The sequence below is a fragment of the Salvelinus fontinalis genome, chromosome 2 (genome assembly GCF_029448725.1).
Source record: "Salvelinus fontinalis isolate EN_2023a chromosome 2, ASM2944872v1, whole genome shotgun sequence".
NCBI classification, from domain to species: domain Eukaryota; kingdom Metazoa; phylum Chordata; class Actinopteri; order Salmoniformes; family Salmonidae; genus Salvelinus; species Salvelinus fontinalis.
Window position 1 is genome coordinate 93,534,788 of NC_074666.1, and position 18,552 is coordinate 93,553,339.

Below are 18,552 nucleotides of genomic sequence, written 5' to 3' on the forward strand. Positions count from 1 at the left end.
TAGTTCTAAAACAATATTAAACAAACACAACATTCCCTCCGTGTGTGTATGTGACAAACAGTGACACATTATATTATTATTATTATTGACATTTAACAAGGAGATGAGATATCTGTTTAGTAAATGTTTTATTTCTAAGAGATAATGAATTAAAGAGAACAATTGACATTCAAGAATAAGTTGTCAATGTGTTAACTACAACCAACATGCTGGATCTGTTTAGGGGTCAGTGCTCTAAAATGAGTCTCTCTGGGGAACATGATTCCAAAGCTAAGAGGTGAGATGACAATGTTGTTTAAGAATTTATGAAGAGTTTATTTCCAAAACGATATATCCACAGATTTTATCAGTTAGAAATTTTAAACTGTGCAGAAACATTTCTGCCACAACAGATCAAATTAAGATATGGCAACTGTACTATAAGTCTGTCTGGTGCTGGTTTCCCGATAGCAATGGAATTTAGGCTTACAAGTGTTTTAAAGATTTATCTATAATACAATGGCCGAAAATGTAACATGTGCATAGTTTGTTTTCTGTATATATGAATTACAAATCAGCCTTTACTTAAATCATGTTTCTAGTCTATTGCATAGTTACAATGTGTAATCATTGATGTCCCAGGAGCAGGAGTGGTAAACACTGTTTAAGTGTATAATTGTAATACATACATGCAGACACAGCATCATTCAAAGAATGGAGTTTGATAGACCTGGTATTGGATATGACTGAAAAAGAATGTCTCACAGAGATTCATACCTGAACCGCATCTTTATTTGCCAAGGAAGAGTACATGATCAGTGAATATATTAATTATACAGGCTACAAAGTGGGGATCTCATGCGTGGTAATAACTACAGTACATGTATATAGGACTTGCATCCAAGGCACAATAAAGTTATTATATTCTACTCTATCCATAGGCTTCATTTATGCCATTCAGACTTGAAGTTGATACAATAACTAGGATAGCTGAAGTTCATAGATTGGTATGACTATTAGTTCAGAACCTAACGTTTTAGGGTCCATACACAGGTCGGCTACATACTGTAGCTAGCTACACCTCCATAGGCATACAGTTATTTTATCCTCCACTACACAATAAGCAAGTAAATAGTTTGCTAGCTATGTTACTTCAGCTGCACTGCACAGCAAGGCAAGCTTACACAATTGTACATTCAATTTGCAGTAAATGCTTTAGCTAGCTATATTCTTTACATCCACTGTTTCCCAAGACGACAGCCTGGTTTGCTGGTTTTCTCAGGAGTCCCTAAAACATTAAACAACACGAATTACAATGTTATACTCATGTCATAACACCAGCTAGCTAACTGGCTAATGTTAGCTAGTCAGCTAACTTGCTAAATAGTGATTTTCGTGAATTAACTTTATGACAAAAGAATATGCACAATCGTTTGTCTCTACAACCATATTACTAACTAACATATAACATATAACTAACATATTACTCTACTAACATATTCCTCTCAATTGTAAATTTTTTACTTGACTCGTTATGACGTTATAATTACTTACATTTGCTTTCCCCATAATGTTTTGTCAGCCATCTTTGCTGAAGAAAGTCATCAAGTCACCACTCGTGTCAAATTCATCATTGGAATCACTCGATATGATTGATCATATAAAAACCTTGGGACCCAAATGCATAACGAGTGCTCTATCTCCCCCTTGTGATGGTCTGGAGCAATGAAGCTTTTTTAAACAAATACATTTCTCTCATTGAACAACCGCATGCCATAATTAAAAAACACATCAATCTTATTCATCATTTCCTTAAACAATACATTTTTCTGAAAACAGATATAAATCATTTTGGAATTAAACTTTTCTTATGTTTCCACATCTGAGCTCAGAGTAGATGAGATTGAATGTTTGTCTCTGTTGTGTTGAAGTCCAATCAAGCAGGAGAGACCAGCCTCCCCTGTACCCAGCTGTGTGTCCATGAAGAGTGACCAGTCTATGATTCCTCCTATAATGTTTAGAGAGGGAGACTTTTCTACTGAACAAAGGTAAGAAGAACTCATGGGTCATGGTCAGTGAGTTAAACAACACGGTCTCTAGTCAATTCTCCTCTCCCATTTTCCAATTTATTTAGGTTCTTTTCATAATCCATAGGCTAATCCTTTTTTCCATTTTCATAGTCCTAAAACAATATTAAACATGTGTGTGTGTGTGTGTGTGTGTGTGTGTGTGTGTGTGTGTGTGTGTGTGTGTGTGTGTGTGTGTGTGTGTGTGTGCGTGTGCGTGTGCGTGTGCGTGTGCGTGTGCGTGTGCGTGTGTGTGTGTGTGTGTGTGTGTGCACTCCTTTGATGTTTTCTCCACAGAAACCAACAGGAGAGAACAGAGTCAGAGATTCTCAGTGGTCAGTCTTCCCAGAGTCATCAAACAGACCTGTCCTCCTTATTCAGAGTATGTTGTTGTCCTGTTATGCACATACATTTTTGTTTACCTCAAGTAAAGTTGGATCTGTCAATCATTCATTAATGTGTTAATGAGACATTATTTATTTATTTCAGTTGCTTGAAGAGAATATTATGACATTTTTGAAGAATGAGCTGAATAGGTTCAAGAGGATTCTTAGTCCAGAACTCCCAGAAGGCTTTGAGAGTCAGAAGCAGGATAAGGAAGTGGTGGATGCTGAAGATGAGAAGCAGGAGAGCAGTGCCAGGAAGGGGGCTCTGAAGATCACACTGCACATCCTGAGGAAAATGAACCAGAAGGAGCTTGCTGACACACTGGAGAAAAGTAAGAGCTGTCTGCCTCATGTTGTCTGCCTCATGTTGAATGCTATTTTGTAACAAACATTTAAAAGCTGTAGCTAAGGTTAAGCTAAAGTAGCTGTGTAACTCAATGATACTGTAGCAGGCTTAATCCCACATTGAAATGAAAGCAGTACTAGTTAGACATTTTCTAACAAGGTAATCATGCTGCCTGAAAGTTGAACAACGCTAGCCTTGATGAGGCCCTTATCCTCTTGGGGTTGTTGTGTGTAGCATGATTTCCTTAGGGTCAAGCGACCTGGCTTCAAGCCTACCTTGGGTTAATACCCCCTCCTGCCATTTGCTACTCTGATGACCAAAAGTAGGATACTATATAAGGGTCAAAAGCATGTCCTGTTAAGAGGGATTTGTGATAGAGGCTGTGTTTTCTGAACAGAGGGAGTAGTGTAACGATCCTAACACCAAGTGACCTCGTCAACTAGCAGGGATGTGTTGTGTTGATTAATTTAGACAGAGAAGAGGAGAGACAGAGAGAGGAGAGAGACAGTGAAGAGGAGAAACAGAGAGAGAGACAGAGAGACAACATCAATAATACCATCAATAATACCAATAATAATATAATCAGTCACACCAGTGTGAAATGCATTATGAAAACATTTACACATTTCTACAGGCAGTTATGAGAATAAATTATTATAATGTACAACTTTACAACGCAATCCTACATTACTGGAGGCATTAAAACAGACAGTAATATTAATATCCTCTGTGTTATTTCTTCATTCAGAAGAGCTTGCTGTGATTTGCCAACGTGAACTCAAATCTAATCTAAAGAAGAAGTTTCAATGTGTATTTGAGGGGATCGCTAAACAAGGAAACCCAACACTTCTCAATAAGATCTACACAGAGCTCTACATCACAGAGGGTGGAACAGGAGAGGTCAATAATGAACATGAGCTGAGACAGATTGAGACAACAACCAGGAAACAAGCAAGACCAGAGAGAGGAATCAAATGTAACGACATCTTCAAACCCTTAACTGGACAAGACAAACTTATCAGAACTGTGCTGACAAAGGGAGTCGCTGGCATTGGAAAAACAGTCTCTGTGCAGAAGTTCATTCTGGACTGGGCTGAAGGAAAAGCAAATCAGGATGTCCAATTTGTATTTTCATTCCCTTTTCGGGAGCTGAATTTGATGAAAGGGGAGAAACACACTTTGATTGAACTTCTCAATCACTTCTCAATGGAAACCAAAGAATCAAGAATCTCCAACTATGACAAGTACAACGTTCTGTTCATCTTTGATGGTCTGGATGAGTGCCGACTGCCCCTAGACTTCCAGAAGAACAAGATCTGTTGTGACGTCACAAAGTCATCCTCTGTGGATGTTCTGCTGACAAATCTCATCAAGGGAAATCTGCTTCCCTCTGCTCTCCTCTGGATAACTACCCGACCTGCAGCAGCCAATAAGATCCCTTCAGGGTGTGTTGACCAGGTGACAGAGGTACGAGGGTTCAATGACCCACAGAAGGAGGAGTACTTTAGGAAGAGATTCAGTGATGAGGACTTGGCCAGCAGAATCATCTCACACATAAAGACATCAAGGAGCCTCCACATCATGTGCCACATTCCAGTCTTCTGTTGGATTTCTGCAATAGTCCTTGAACACATGCTGAAACATAAGAGAGAAGAGATGCCCAAGACTCTGACTGAGATGTACACACACCTTGTGGTGTTTCATACCAAATGGAAGAATGAGAAGTATCATGGGAAAGAAGAGACAGGCCCACACTGGAATAAAGAGAGCATTTTGTCACTGGGAAAACTGGCTTTTCAACAGCTTGTGAAAGGCAATATGATTTTCTATGAAGAAGACCTGAAAGAGGCTGGCATTGATGTCAATGAAGCATCAGTGTACTCAGGATTTTGCACCCAGCTCTTTAAAGAGGAATGTGGGCTGTACCAGGACAAGGTGTACTGCTTCGTGCATCTGAGCATTCAGGAGTTTCTGGCTGCTCTATATGTGCTCCTCTCATTCATCAACAACAATGAGAATCTAATGGCCGAATCGCAATCAAAGTACAGGAACTTTACTGCGCTGTTCAGAGACAAGCCTGAAGTTACTTTCTACAAGAGTGCTGTGGATAAAGCCTTACAAAGTGAGACGGGAAACCTGGACCTTTTCCTCCGCTTCCTTCTGGGCCTCTCACTGGAGTCCAATCAGAAGCACTTACGAGGTCTTCTGACAAAGACAAGAAGCAACTCACAGAGCCATGAAGAAACGGTCAAGTCCATCAAGAATAAGATCAGGGAGAACCCCTCTCCAGAAAAGTGCATCAATCTGTTCCACTGTCTGAATGAATTGAATGACCATTCTCTAGTGGAGGAGATTCAAAGCTACCTGAGCTCAGGAAATGTCTCCAGTGAAGAACTCTCACCTACACAGTGGTCAGCTCTGGTCTTTGTGTTGCTGACTTCAGAAAAGGAGCTAGATGTGTTTGACCAGAATAAATATTCCAGATCAGAGGATGGTCTTCTGAGGCTGCTGCCAGTGATCAAAGCCTCCAGAGCTGCTCTGTGAGTACAAACATAACATTTAAGTACTAATCATCAGGAAGAAACATTCCGTTTTGAGAAAATTGTGTATTATTGTAAAACACAATGAATCAATGGATAGGTTTTCACATTTGAATAACAATGTGACCATACAATTCTAGGAGACGGAAGATTGATGTAACGGTCCTGACCTGTTTTATGTTGTTTTTGTATGTGTTTAGGTCAGGGCATGTGTTTTGGGTGGGCAGTCTATGTTATCTGTTTCTATGTTGGTTTTGGTTGCCTGGTATGGCTCTTAATTAGAGGCAGGTGTTTTGCGTTCTCCTCTAATTAAGAGTCATATTTAGGTAGGGTGTTCTCACTGTTTGTTTGTGGGTGATTGTCTCCTGTGTCTGTGTCAATGTTACACCATACGGGATTGTTTCGGTTTGTTCGTGCGTTTTTGTAGTAAGTACTTGTTCGTTCGTTCTGCGTGTGTTATGTCAGTTCGTCGTACGAGTCTGTCTATTTTCGTTTTGTTATTTTGTTAGTTTATTCAAGTATAGTTTGTTTCGTTTTGTCTTGTAAATAAAATTCATCATGTTTTCACAACCCGCTGCGCCTTGGCTCGATCACTACTCCTCCTCTTCTTATGAAGAGAGAGAGGAACGCCGTTACAATTGATCTATCTGTTGTTTGAGAGAATAACCAAATGCATCTGCCATTGTCCTTCTACACTACTGGTGTTAAATTAACAGTGTGTTTGTGAAATCATGATGATCTCTTTGTCAGGCTGTCAGGCTGTGGAGTCACTGAGAAAGGCTGTGCTTCTCTGGTATCAGCTCTGAAGTCAAACCCCACACACCTGAGAGAGCTGGATCTGAGTAACAATGATCTGAAGGATTCAGGAGTGAAGCTGCTCTCTGCTGGACTGGGGAATCACCAATGTAAACTGGAGATTCTGAGGTCAGTATTCCTGTAGTTGGTCAACAAGTTCACCAGATCCACGTGTTTACCAGGCACACGTAGTCCACACCATATGTGTTTGGACTTGAAGTTTACCATTTTAAATTTGGTGCTATGCTCCAGCATTTTGGAATTGAGATTTGTTTCATTTTAGGCGACAGTACAGAATGTCACCTTATCTTTGAGCGTAATGGTGAGAGGTTAGCATGTTTTGTTGTATTATTAATGATTCATTCATGATTTTTCTTAATCATAGCATTACTAGGATTAATTTAATAGTGTTTAGAAACATGTTATCTACTCACTTAGAAAGAAAATTACTCCAGTTATCATCCACCAAAACATAACCCAAAACACAACCAAATCAAGCTTGATGTAGTCATTGTGTGCAAGGAATATGGGACAAAGCACTAAACTTTTGACTACTTTAATACTGTCACGCCCTGACCTTAGAGCTTTTCATGTCTTTATTTTGGTTTGGTCAGGGTGTGATTTGGGTGGGCATGCTATATTCATTTTTCTATGTTTTGTATTTCTGTGTTTTGGCCTGGTATGGTTCTCAATCAGGGACAGCTGTCTATCGATGTCTCTAATTGGGAACCATACTTAGGCAGCCTTTCCCACCTGTGTTTTGTGGGTAGTTATTTTCTGTTTTGTGTTTCTGCACCTGACAGAACTGTTTGTTGTCGTTTTGCTCTTTGTTATTTTTGTTCTAGTGTTCAGTTTTAATAAAAATCATGAACACTTACCACGCTACGCTTTGGTCCGATCCTTCTTCATGCAACAATGACCGTGACAGAACTACCCACCACCAAAGGACCAAGCAGCGTGGTAAGGAGGAGCAGCGTGGCCAGGAGTATGAGACAACCTAGGAGGAGGTAGAGAAATGGGCGGTCGACCCAGGGGGAGTGCCAGAGCCCGCCTGGGAGTTTATGGAGCAGTGCGAAGAGGGATACCGGAGACAAACACGGCTGGCAAGAAAGCGAGACAAACACGGCTGGCAAGAAAGCCCGAGAGGCAGCCCCCCAAAAAAATGTTTTGGGGGGGGACACGGGGAGTGTGACAGAGTCAGGTTGGAGACCTGAGCCAACTCCCCGTGCTTACCGTGGCGGGCGTCGTACTGGTCAGGCACCGTGTTATGCGGTGGAGCTCACGGTGTCTCCAGTACGCGTTCTTAGCCCGGTGCGCTATACATCCCAGCTCCCCGCATCTGCCGGGCTACGGTGAGCATCCAGCCAGGACGGATTGTGCCAGCCCTGCTCTCCAGACCTCCAGTACGTCTCTACGGCCCAGGATATCCTGCGCCGGCTCTGCGCACTGTGTCTCCAGTGCGTCTGCACAGCCCAGTGCGTCCTGTGCCTGCGCCCCGCAGGTGCAGGGCCAAAGTCACCATCCAGCCAGGACTGGTTGTGCAGGCTCTTAGCTTGAGACCTCCAGTGCGCCTCAACGGCCCAGTGTATCTGGTGCCTCGGCCGAGGACAAGGCCTCCTGTATGTCTCTCCAGCCTGGTGAGTCCTGTGCCTGCACCTAGAACTAACTCTCCCGTATGTCTCCCCAGCCTGGTGAGCCCTGTGGCAGCTCAACGTACCAGACTGCCCATACTTCTCCTACCTCCAGTGATGATCCACGGCACGAAGCCAGTGATGATCCACGGCACGAAGCCTCCAGTGATGATCCACGGCACGAAGCCTCCAGTGATGATCCACGGCACGAAGCCTCCAGTGATGATCCACGGCACGAAGCCTCCAGTGATGATCCACGGCACGAAGCCTCCAGTGATGATCCACGGCACGAAGCCTCCAGTGATGATCCACAGCACGAAGCCTTCAGTGATGATCCACGGCACGAAGCCTCTAATGAGGGCCTCCAGCAGCGACGCTCTCCAGTCCGGAGCCTCCAGCGACGACGTCCTCCAGTCCGGAGCCTCCAGCGACGACGTCCTCCAGTCCGGAGCCTCCAGCGACGACGTCCTCCAGTCCGGAGCCTCCAGCGACGACGTCCTCCAGTCCGGAGCCTCCAGTGACGACGTCCTCCAGTCAGGAGCCTCCAGCGATGACGGTGATGGTCGCCAGTCCGGGGCCCGCAGCGATGACGGTCGCCAGTCCGGGGCCTGCAACGAGGGTCCCCAGTCTGGTGTCGGCGGCGAGGGTCCCCACACCTGAGGCGCCACCTAAGCGGGGTGAGCTAGAAGTGGAGCGGGATCTACGTCCCGCACCAGAGCCGCCACCAAGGATAGATGCCCACCAGACCCTCCCCTATAGGTTCAGGTTTTGCGGCAGGAGTCATTTTTCTATGTTTTGTATTTCTGTGTTTTGGCCGGGTATGGTTCTCAATCAGGGACAGCTGTCTATCGTTGTCTCTAATTGGGAACCATACTTAGGCAGCCTTTCCCACCTGTGTTTTGTGGGTAGTTATTTTCTGTTTTGTGTTTCTGCACCTGACAGAACTGTTTGTTGTCGTTTTGCTCTTTGTTATTTTTGTTCTAGTGTTCAGTTTTAATAAAAATCATGAACACTTACCACGCTACGCTTTGGTCCGATCCTTCTTCATCAGACGACCGTGACAAATACACTATACGTGAATTGGTCAGAATAATTAAGAAGATACATTAAGTGCTTTCATTTCTAAATGGTGAAAGAGATATGTATGAAAATACCCTCAAATAAAAGGTGACATTACATACTGTCACCTCATATGAAACATTTGATCTAAAATGCTGGAGTATAGAGACATGTTCAAAATGTTAGCTTCACTGTCAAAATAGGAATGATGTGGGCTGTATACTGAATACAATTTTACGTATCTAGTTCTCCCATTTGAAGAAGTTGTAATTATTTAAACAAATTCACTTATTGTATTAAAATAGTCAAAAGTTTAGTGTTTGGTCCCATTTTCCTTGCCTGCAGTGATTACATCAAGCTTGTGACTCTACACACTTGTTGAATGCATATGCAGTTTGTTTTGGTTGTGTTTTGGATTGTGTTTTTCCCAATAGAAACTGAATAGTGAATAAAGTCCTGTGTCATTTTGGAGTCACTTCACTTGTATTGTCAGTAAGAATAGAAGATGTTTCTGAACACTTCTACATTCATGTGGATACTACCATGATTATGAATAATCATGAATTAATTGTGAATGATGATGAATGAGAACTTTACAGAGACATATCATGCCCCCTCTATTATTTGTAATGGTGAGATGTTAGCTGTTTTGTTGTAGCCTCTGTAACCTTCTCGCTCATTTTTCATTATTGATTCCCTATTTTTCTTAATTATAGCATCATCAGGATTATTTTAGTAGTGTTTAGAAACATGTTATCTATTCACTTAGACAGATGATTAATCCAGTTATCATGAACCATTCAGTTACTATTGGTCAAAACATAACCCAAAACACAACCAAAACAAACTGCTAATGCAGCCAACGAGTGTGGGACCAAATACTATAATTTTGACTACTTTAATACACTATGAGTGAATTGGTCAGAATACTTATGACTTATTCAAATGGGGAGAGTAGATACATAAAGTGCTTTTATTCTGAAACGGTTAAATAGATATGTATGACAATACTGTCAAATAAAAGGTGACATATGTGTACCTCATATTTTTCTCTCTACAGGCAATACTTTGATAATTTGTCATTTGTAATATTATATACATTTATGAATAGATATGGCAGGTATCAGGACACTGATATATCTGAATATGTTGAAGATTTTCACCACCAAAGAACAGCAGTGTGAATTTAAAATTATTTTACTCTTTGCAGGCTGTCAGGCTGTCTAGTCACAGAGGAAGGCTGTGCTTCTCTGGTCTCAGCTCTGAAGTCAAACCCCTCACACCTGAGAGAGCTGGACCTGAGCTACAATCACCCAGGAGACTCAGGAGTCATACTGCTCTCTGCTGGACTGGAGGATCCACACTGGAGACTGGAGAAACTCAAGTATGTAGAGGGTTTATGTCAATGTTCATATCAGACATGTTTGACTTATCAGGCTAGTTAAGACAAACATTCTTAACACCACTTGGACAAAGTTATATGCTGTGTGTGTGTGTGTGTGTGTGTGTGTGTGTGTGTGTGTGTGTGTGTGTGTGTGTGTGCGTGTGCGTGTTAACATGTATCACTCAATGAATGTCTGTTCTGCTTACCTCTACACAGTGTGGAATATGGTGGAGAGTACACAATGAAACCTGGGCTTAGAAAATGTGAGTGTTGACTGCTGTGAAGAATATGACTAAGGATAAGTCTTAATTCAAGACAAGTCAAAGACCACCATCATTACTTACTTGGTCATATTAAATATCAGCTGTAGTTCTACAGAAGCAGAAATCAGAAAAAGTGTAGAAAGAGTTGCTTTGACAATATGTTTGTCTGTGTAGGTGTGTGGCGTATTTGTGCTACATAAGAAGTGTGTGTGTGTGTGTGTGTGTGTGTGTGTGTGTGTGTGTGTGTGTGTTCATACAGGTGCGTGTGAGTGTGTGTAATTAATGGGAATAAATGTGTTTTATATTACCATACAGTATAACATATAAACATTCAACAAGTCTCAAGTTACATGAACTTCTTCTTTTGAAACCTAGAAACATCTACATTAAATGAATTAGTGAAAAGTGAGTTAACATTCTAATGTGAATGATGATAATGATTTCTAATATTGTGTCTGTTTTCACCCATCAGATGCCTGTGATCTCACACTGGACCCAAACACAGCACACAAACACCTCTCTCTGTCTGAGGAAAACACAAAGGTGACATGGAGGATAGAGAAGCAGCTGTATCCTGATCACCCAGAGAGATTTGACTACTGGAGCCAGGTGCTGTGTAGAGAGGGTCTGACTGGGCGCTGTTACTGGGAGGTAGAGTGGAGTGGGAGAGAAGCTAATTTAGGAGTGACATATAAAGGAATCAACAGGAGAGGAAGGGTTAAGGACTGTGGGCTTGGATCCAATGACAAGTCCTGGAGTCTGTTCTGCTCTGACAACAGTTACTCTGCCTGTCACAATAATAATCCCACTACCATAGACGTCCCCTCCTCCAGCTCCCACAAAGTAGGAGTGTATCTGGACTGGCCAGCCGGCACTCTGTCCTTCTACAGAGTCTCCTCTGACACACTGACCCACCTGCACACTTTCCACACCACATTCACCGAGCCCCTCTATGCAGGGTTTAATGTTTGGGATGACTCTTCAGTGTCCCTGTGTCAAACACAACATGATGTTTCACTCTAACCATGTGTTTTATGTTTGATCAGAATATGATGTTTAAATACGTGGAATAACACATCAGTTTGGACCAGTTTCTTCCTGTAAATAATAACCATGGTAACTTTGTGTCTGTCTCTTTCCGTGATCCTGAACCCTGGGAGAACGGTTCAGAGACACCACACACACACACATACTGGACACACACACACACACATACTGGACACACACACACACACACACACACACATACTGGACACACACACACACATACATACTGGACACACACACACACATACTGGACACACACACACACATACTGGACACACACACACACATACTGGACACACACACACACACACACACACACACACACACACACACACACACACACACACACACACACACACACACACACACACACACACACATACTGGAGACACACTCACACACATACTGGAGACACACTCACACACATACTGGACACACATACACAAATACACACTGAACACACACACACAAATACACACACAAACTGGACACACTTACCACTCACACACTCACCACTCACACACACTCACACAAAAACACACTGAACACACACACACTGGACACACAGGGAGGAGGTCAGGGCTCTGGGAGTGTGGTGCCAGGAAAATAACCTCTCACTTAATGTCAACAAAACTAAGGAGATGATCGTGGACTTCAGGAAAAGGCAGAGGGAGCCCCCCCCTTTCCACATCGATGGGACCGCAGTGGAGAAGGTGGAAAGTTTCAAGTTTCTCGGCGTACACATCAATGAGACACTGAAATGGTCCACCCACACAGACAGTGTGGTGAAGACGGTGCAACAGCGCCTCTTCAACCTCAAGAGGCTAAAGAAAAAGAAAAAAAATCAAAGATATACGACCATTAATGCTGAAGCAAGGAACAGAGCTAGGGAAAAGACAGATATAGTGGAGGTAATGACACAGGTGATTGAGTCCAGGTAAGTGCAATAACTTGCTGATGCGCATGACAAGGGAAGCAGGTGTGCTTAGTGCTGGGCAGCCTGGCGAGTTCAAGCACCAGGGAGGGAGAGCGTGAGCAGGTTTGACACCTGTGGAAACAAAAAGAGAGCAGAGAAAACATCAAAGACTGAAAACAAGAAAGAGACATTCCAACTAAAGAAAAAGGGATGTTCACGCTGTTGAGCAAGAGAACACTGAGGTGAGTGACTCATCAGACCAGGAGAACACTGAGGTGAGTGACTCATCAGACCAGGAGAACACTGAGGTGAGTGACTCATCAGACCAGGAGAACACTGAGGTGAGTGACTCATCAGACCAGGAGAACACTGAGGTGAGTGACTCATCAGACCAGGAGAACACTGAGGTGAGTGACTCATCAGACCAGGAGAACACTGAGGTGTGCATGGGGACTGGTCTTGCTAAATCAATTAGATTTTTATTTTCCCTGAATCTGCTTGGGTATTGGTTAGAATTATGGTGTGGAAATGTTAGGATTATTTTTGCTCTTACTGTAGTACTGTAGCCTACTCCCGATTGGTCACATTGTACTGCTCCATTATGGGCTATTAGCAGGACAACAGACTCTTGCCAAGAAGGGGCTAGGGGGAGAATTGTATCGTCAAACGTATTTTTTAGTTAGGTTGGCTGTATCACAACCGGCCATGATTGGGAGTCCCATAGGGCGGCGCACAACTGGCCCACAGTCGTCCAGGTTTGGCCGGGTTAGGGGAGGGTTTGGCCGGGGTAGGCCGTCATTGTAAATAAGAATTTGTTCTTAACTGACTTGCCTAGTTAAATAAAGGGTCAATAAAAACAATACTAATAAATACACTGCTGTTCCTTTTTTTGTTACCTTTATGTTACTAGGCAGGTCAGTTAAGAACAAATTCTTATTTTCAATGATGGCCTAGGCACAGTGGGTTAACTGCCTTGTTCAAGGGGCAGAACAACAGATTTGTACCTTGTCAGGTCAGGGATTTGATCTTGCAACCTTTCAATTACTAGTCCATCTCTCCAACCACTAGGCTACGCTGCTTGTTGAGGGTTTTATTTTTTGTTTTTCTTGGAATAGAAACACCATAATATTAATCAAATTAATTAAGCTACATTTCATAAAATCAATCCCATATACTATCTTCTTACAAAAAAAGGTTTTCAATTCTCTATTACAGCCAATAACTTTTGGTTATTTGAAAACAAAATAATCTCCAAATATTGTTGATGTTTTCAAACACTTGTTTTTCACAAGGGCTATTAGCAGGACAATAGGCATGATGTGGTCCCAAAAACACCTCTCTGACATAGGGTCAAGCATATCTCTTGCTGATGTCATTGAATATCTCTGTTTAAATAGTATTTTAGATGTGATGGGGCCTCCCGAGTGGCGCAGTGATCTAAGATATTGCATTGCAGTGAAAACTGTGATGCTACAGATGCTGGTTTGATACCCATGCTGGCTGCGACCAGGAGACCCATGAGGCAACGCACAAATGGCCCGGCATTGTCCGGGTTAGGGGAGAGTTTGGCCGGCTGGGATGTTCTTGTCCATAAAATAGGCACAGTTGGCTTTTGGATTCTCTCCCTCAAAACAGAAATAAATCATTCTAAATACCAAACTGGCTTTATTTACAAATTAGTAAGAATGTCTCACCCCATGTTCAAGAATGGCCCTTTATTCAGATTACAATCGCTTACTTTCAGTTATTTGAAAGTGATATAATCTCAAAAATATCATTATTTTTTTAAACAAGGACTTGAAATGAGATCGTGGACTCTGCAAACAACGTTTCCTGTCCGAGAATGGTAAATGACTGTAATTAATACATTCGTTCAATACATTAGAATTCAAAATAAGCCATCCATTCACCCATTATGGGCTATTAGCAGGACAATAGACTTTTACCAAGAATGAGGGTAGAGAATTGTATCGTTATGGATGAATGTTTTCAGTTGATGCCAAACAAATTAGATCCGGTTTAAATCAGGAGACCTACATGTAGAGAGAATTTTATTCTTGTTGATGTACTGTAGGCCTACTGTAGGTGTTGTAGGTCTTTTATTTATTTATTTTGGTGCTACCCATTCCAGGGTTAGGACTGTAACCACCAGAGGACTTGAAAATGAGCCGAAGCTGAGAGGATCATCAAAACTAAAGGTATTTTTGATTTAGTGCATTTTCTTTAAAAAATATAATATAGCCTATCAATGTGTAGACATACTATGTAATAAAACTGATAATTGTGTACTAAAAACATGAATGTGTTTTTGCAGAGCATACCATCCGTGGAGATCAGTGGACAAAGGGCTGGACAACGGGCCGCACAGAAAAAATGCATGGTTCCACAAAACACCAACTGGGATGGATTCCGTTGCAATTGTGGCTTCTTCATCAACATCTATGCTTTCGTTGATAAAAGAATGATACAAATACTCGCCAGCTTTGATCCATGCCTGGGCCTGCAAGACGCAAATGGCTTTATTTGTCAGACGAATCATTTGGTCAAAACTACAGAACAGTACAAAACAAGAGAACACACATGGTTACTGTATATATATACAAAAGAACACCATCCCAACCGTGAAGCACGTGGTACTTTCCAGTGATTATATATATATACATACACAGTAACCATGTGTGTTCTCTTGTTATATATATATATATATATATACACACAGTTGAAGTCGGAGGTTTACATACACCTTAGCCAAATACATTTAAACTCAGTTTTTCACAATTCTTGACATTTAATCCTAGTCCTGTCTAAAGTCTGTTAGGATCACCACTTTATTTTAAGAATGTGAAATGTCAGAATAATAGTAGAGAGTGATTTATTTCAGCTTTTATTTCTTTCATCACATTCCCAGTGGGAGAGAAGTTTACATACACTCAATTAGTATTTGGTAGCATTGCCTTTAAATTGTTAAACTTGAGTCAAACGTTTCGGGTAACTTTCCACAAGCTCCCCACAATAAGTTGGGTGAATTTTGGCCCATTCCTCCTGACAGAGCTGGTGTAACTGAATCAGGCTTGTAGGCCTCCTTGCTCACACACGCTTTTTCAGTTCTGCCCACATATTTTCTATGGGATTGAGGTCAGGGCTTTGTGATGGCCACTCCAATACATTGACTTTGTTGTCCTTAAGCCATTTTGCCACAACTTTATGCTTGTAGTCATTGTCCATTTGGAATTCCCATTTGCGACCGACCTCCCTCATGATGCCATCTATTTTGTGAAGTGCACCAGTCCCTCCTGCAGCATAGCACCCCCACAACATGATGCTGCCACCCCCGTGCTTCACGGTTGAGATGGTGTTCTTCAGCTTGCAAGCATCCCCCTTTTTCCTCCAAACATAACAATGGTCATTATGGCCAAACAGTTCTAATTTTGTTTCATCAGACCAGAGGACATTTCTCCAAAAAGTACAATCTTTGTCGCCATGTGCAGTTGTAAACCGTAATCTGGCTTTTTTATGGTGGTTTTGGAGCAGTGGCCTCTTCCTTGCTGAGCTGCCTTTCAGGTTATGTCGATATAGGACTTGTTTTACTGTGGATATAGATAATTTTGTACCTGTTTCCTCCAGCATCTTCACAAGGTCCTTTGCTGTTGTTCTGGGATTTGCACTTTTTGCACCAAGTGCGTTCATCTCTAGGAGACAGAACGAGTCTCCTTCCTGAGCGTTATGATGGCTGTGTGGTCCTATGGTGTTTATACTTGCGTACTATTGTTTGTACAGATGAACGTGGTTCCTTCAGATGTTTGGAAATTGCTCCCAGGGATGAACCAGACTTGTGGAGGTCTAAAACAAAAATTCTGATGTCTTGGCTGATTTCTTTAGATTTTCCCATGATGTCAAGCAAAGAGGCACTGAGTTTTAAGGTAGGCCTTGAAATACATCCACAGGTACACCTCCAATTGACTCAAATGATGTCAATTAGCCTATCAGAATCTTCTAAAGCCATGTCATAATTTTCTGGAATTTTCTAAGCTGTTTGTTTTAAAGGCATCGTCAACTTAGTGTATGTAAACTTCTGACTCACTGGAATTGTGATACAGTGAAATAATCTGTCTGTAAACAATTGTTGGACAAATTACTTGTGTCACGCACAAAGTAGATGTCCTAACTGACTTGCAATAACTATAGTTTGTTAACCAGAAATTTGTGGAGTGGTTGAAAAACTAGTTTTAATGTCTCCAACCTAAGTGTATGTAAACTTCCGACTTCAACTGTATATATATATATATATATATATATATATATATATATATATATATATATATATACATACATACATACATAGAGTACCAGTCAAAAGTTTGGACACACCTACTCATTAGGTTTTTCTTAACTTTTATTATTTTCTACATTGTAGAATAACAGTGACGACATCAAAACTATGACATAATACATATGGAATCATGTTGTAACCAAAAAAGTTTTAAACAAATCAAAGTATATTTTATATATGAGATTCTTCAAAGTAGCCACCCTTTGCCTTGATGACAGCTTTGCATACTCTTGGTATTCTCTCAACCAGCTTCATGAGGTAGTCACCTGGAATGCATTTCAATTAACAGGTGTGCCATGTTAAAAGTAAATTTGTGGAATTTCTTTCCTTCTTAATGCGTTTGAGCCAATCAGTTGTGTTGTAACAAGGTAGGGTTGGTATACAGAAGATAGCCCTATTTGGTAAAAGACCAAGTCCATATTATGGCAAGAACAGCTCAAATAAGCATAGAGAAATGACAGTTCATTATTACTTTAAGACATGAAGGTCAGTCAATTTGGAAAATTTCAAGTACTTTGAAAGTATCTTTGTGTAGTTGCAAAAACCATCAAGCGCTATGGTGAAACTGGCTCTCATGAGGACCACCACAGGAAAGGAAGACCCAGAGTTACCATTGCTGCAGAGGATAAGTTCATTAGAGTTACCAGCCTCAGAAATTGCAGCCCAAATAAATGCTTCACAGTGTTCAAGGAACAGACACATCTCAACATCAACTGTTCAGAGGAGACTGCGTGAATCAGGCTTTTATGGTCGATTTGCTGCAAAGAAACCACTACTGAAGGAAACCAATAGGAAGAAGAGACTTGCTTGGGCCAAGAAAAACAAGCAATGGACATTAGACCTGTGGAAATCTGTCATTTGGTCTAATGAGTCCAAATGTGAGATTATTGGTTCCAACCACTGTGTCTTTGTGAGACGCAGAGTAGGTGAACTGATGATCTCTGCATGTGTGGTTCCCACCTTGAAGCATGGAGGAGGAGGTGTGATGGTGTGGGGATGCTTTGCTGTTAACACTGTCGGTGATTTATGTAGAATTTAAGGCAAACTTAACCAGCATGGCTACCACAGCATTCTGAAGCGATCCACCATCCTATCTTTGCGCTTAGTGGGACTATCATTTGTTTTTCAAAAGGACAATCACCAAACACACTTCCAGGCTGTGTAAGGGCGTTGCCTTGATGACAGCTTTGCACACTCTTGGAATTCTCTCAACCAGGTTCATGGGCCCGGACTCACAAACTTTCTTAAGAAGAAATGTCATTTTTTCCTTAAAAAGAAAGTTAAGCAAAGTTGCTATTACTCAAAAAGGTTTTTGGAAATTTTCTTGTGCTAATACGTTTCTCTTTAAGCAAAAAGTTAGGAAGTTTTGGATATGTTCTTAATTCCAAGATAGCTAAAACCTTGTCTTAATCTCAGGGCAGTGAGAGAAAACAGCTCATGAAAGCAATTGAACATGTTTAATTCACTCACAAACTTCATCTGAAGTTTCAGTGTTAATTATTTTATTTATTTTTATTTTATAGTAATAAACTTGTGTTACTCGACACTGTATGCTTCTGGGTCTTCTCCTAAGACGTGATAGACTGCTTACAGGGTAAAGGCATCAGCAGGCTTCAGTTCGGCTGGCGCCTAGCTGAACTCGGCTAGCCGAACTGAACAAAAATATCGGCAGCAGTACTGTTTGTCCATTTTGAGACGCCGTAACCTCCTCAAAATAGTCAGATTTGTTCTAAGATACTGTAACTCAAGAAATCTGTCATTCATTTTGAAATTATTTCAGAGGAGATCTTAGTCATGCAATTGTCCATCT

The 18,552-nt window shown here is 41.6% G+C and overlaps 2 protein-coding genes and 1 long non-coding RNA gene across 3 annotated transcripts; 2 read left to right on the plus strand and 1 right to left on the minus strand.

The window, feature by feature from the left end:
* Positions 1-749: 749 nt before the first annotated feature.
* On the minus strand, positions 750-1,645 carry LOC129832047 (uncharacterized). The gene is made up of 2 exons (XR_008755860.1): positions 1,534-1,645; positions 750-1,267 (listed from the first exon to the last, which is right to left on the minus strand). It is a non-coding gene; the product is annotated as an uncharacterized LOC129832047 (long non-coding RNA).
* Positions 1,646-3,089: 1,444 nt separating this feature from the next.
* LOC129867669 (NLR family CARD domain-containing protein 3-like) lies at positions 3,090-5,321 on the plus strand. The gene is made up of 2 exons (XM_055941243.1): positions 3,090-3,099; positions 3,526-5,321. The coding sequence occupies exons 1-2, from the start codon at positions 3,090-3,092 to the stop codon at positions 5,319-5,321; spliced, it is 1,806 nt and encodes a 601-aa protein (XP_055797218.1).
* A 768-nt stretch (positions 5,322-6,089) lies between these two features.
* On the plus strand, positions 6,090-11,621 carry LOC129832003 (stonustoxin subunit beta-like; the record flags this gene model as incomplete). Its single annotated transcript, XM_055895715.1, has 4 exons — positions 6,090-6,241; positions 10,013-10,186; positions 10,403-10,449; positions 10,922-11,621. Coding segments are annotated over 4 exons (924 nt in total), but the record flags the coding sequence as incomplete, so codon positions are not given.
* Between the last annotated feature and the right edge of the window lie 6,931 nt (positions 11,622-18,552).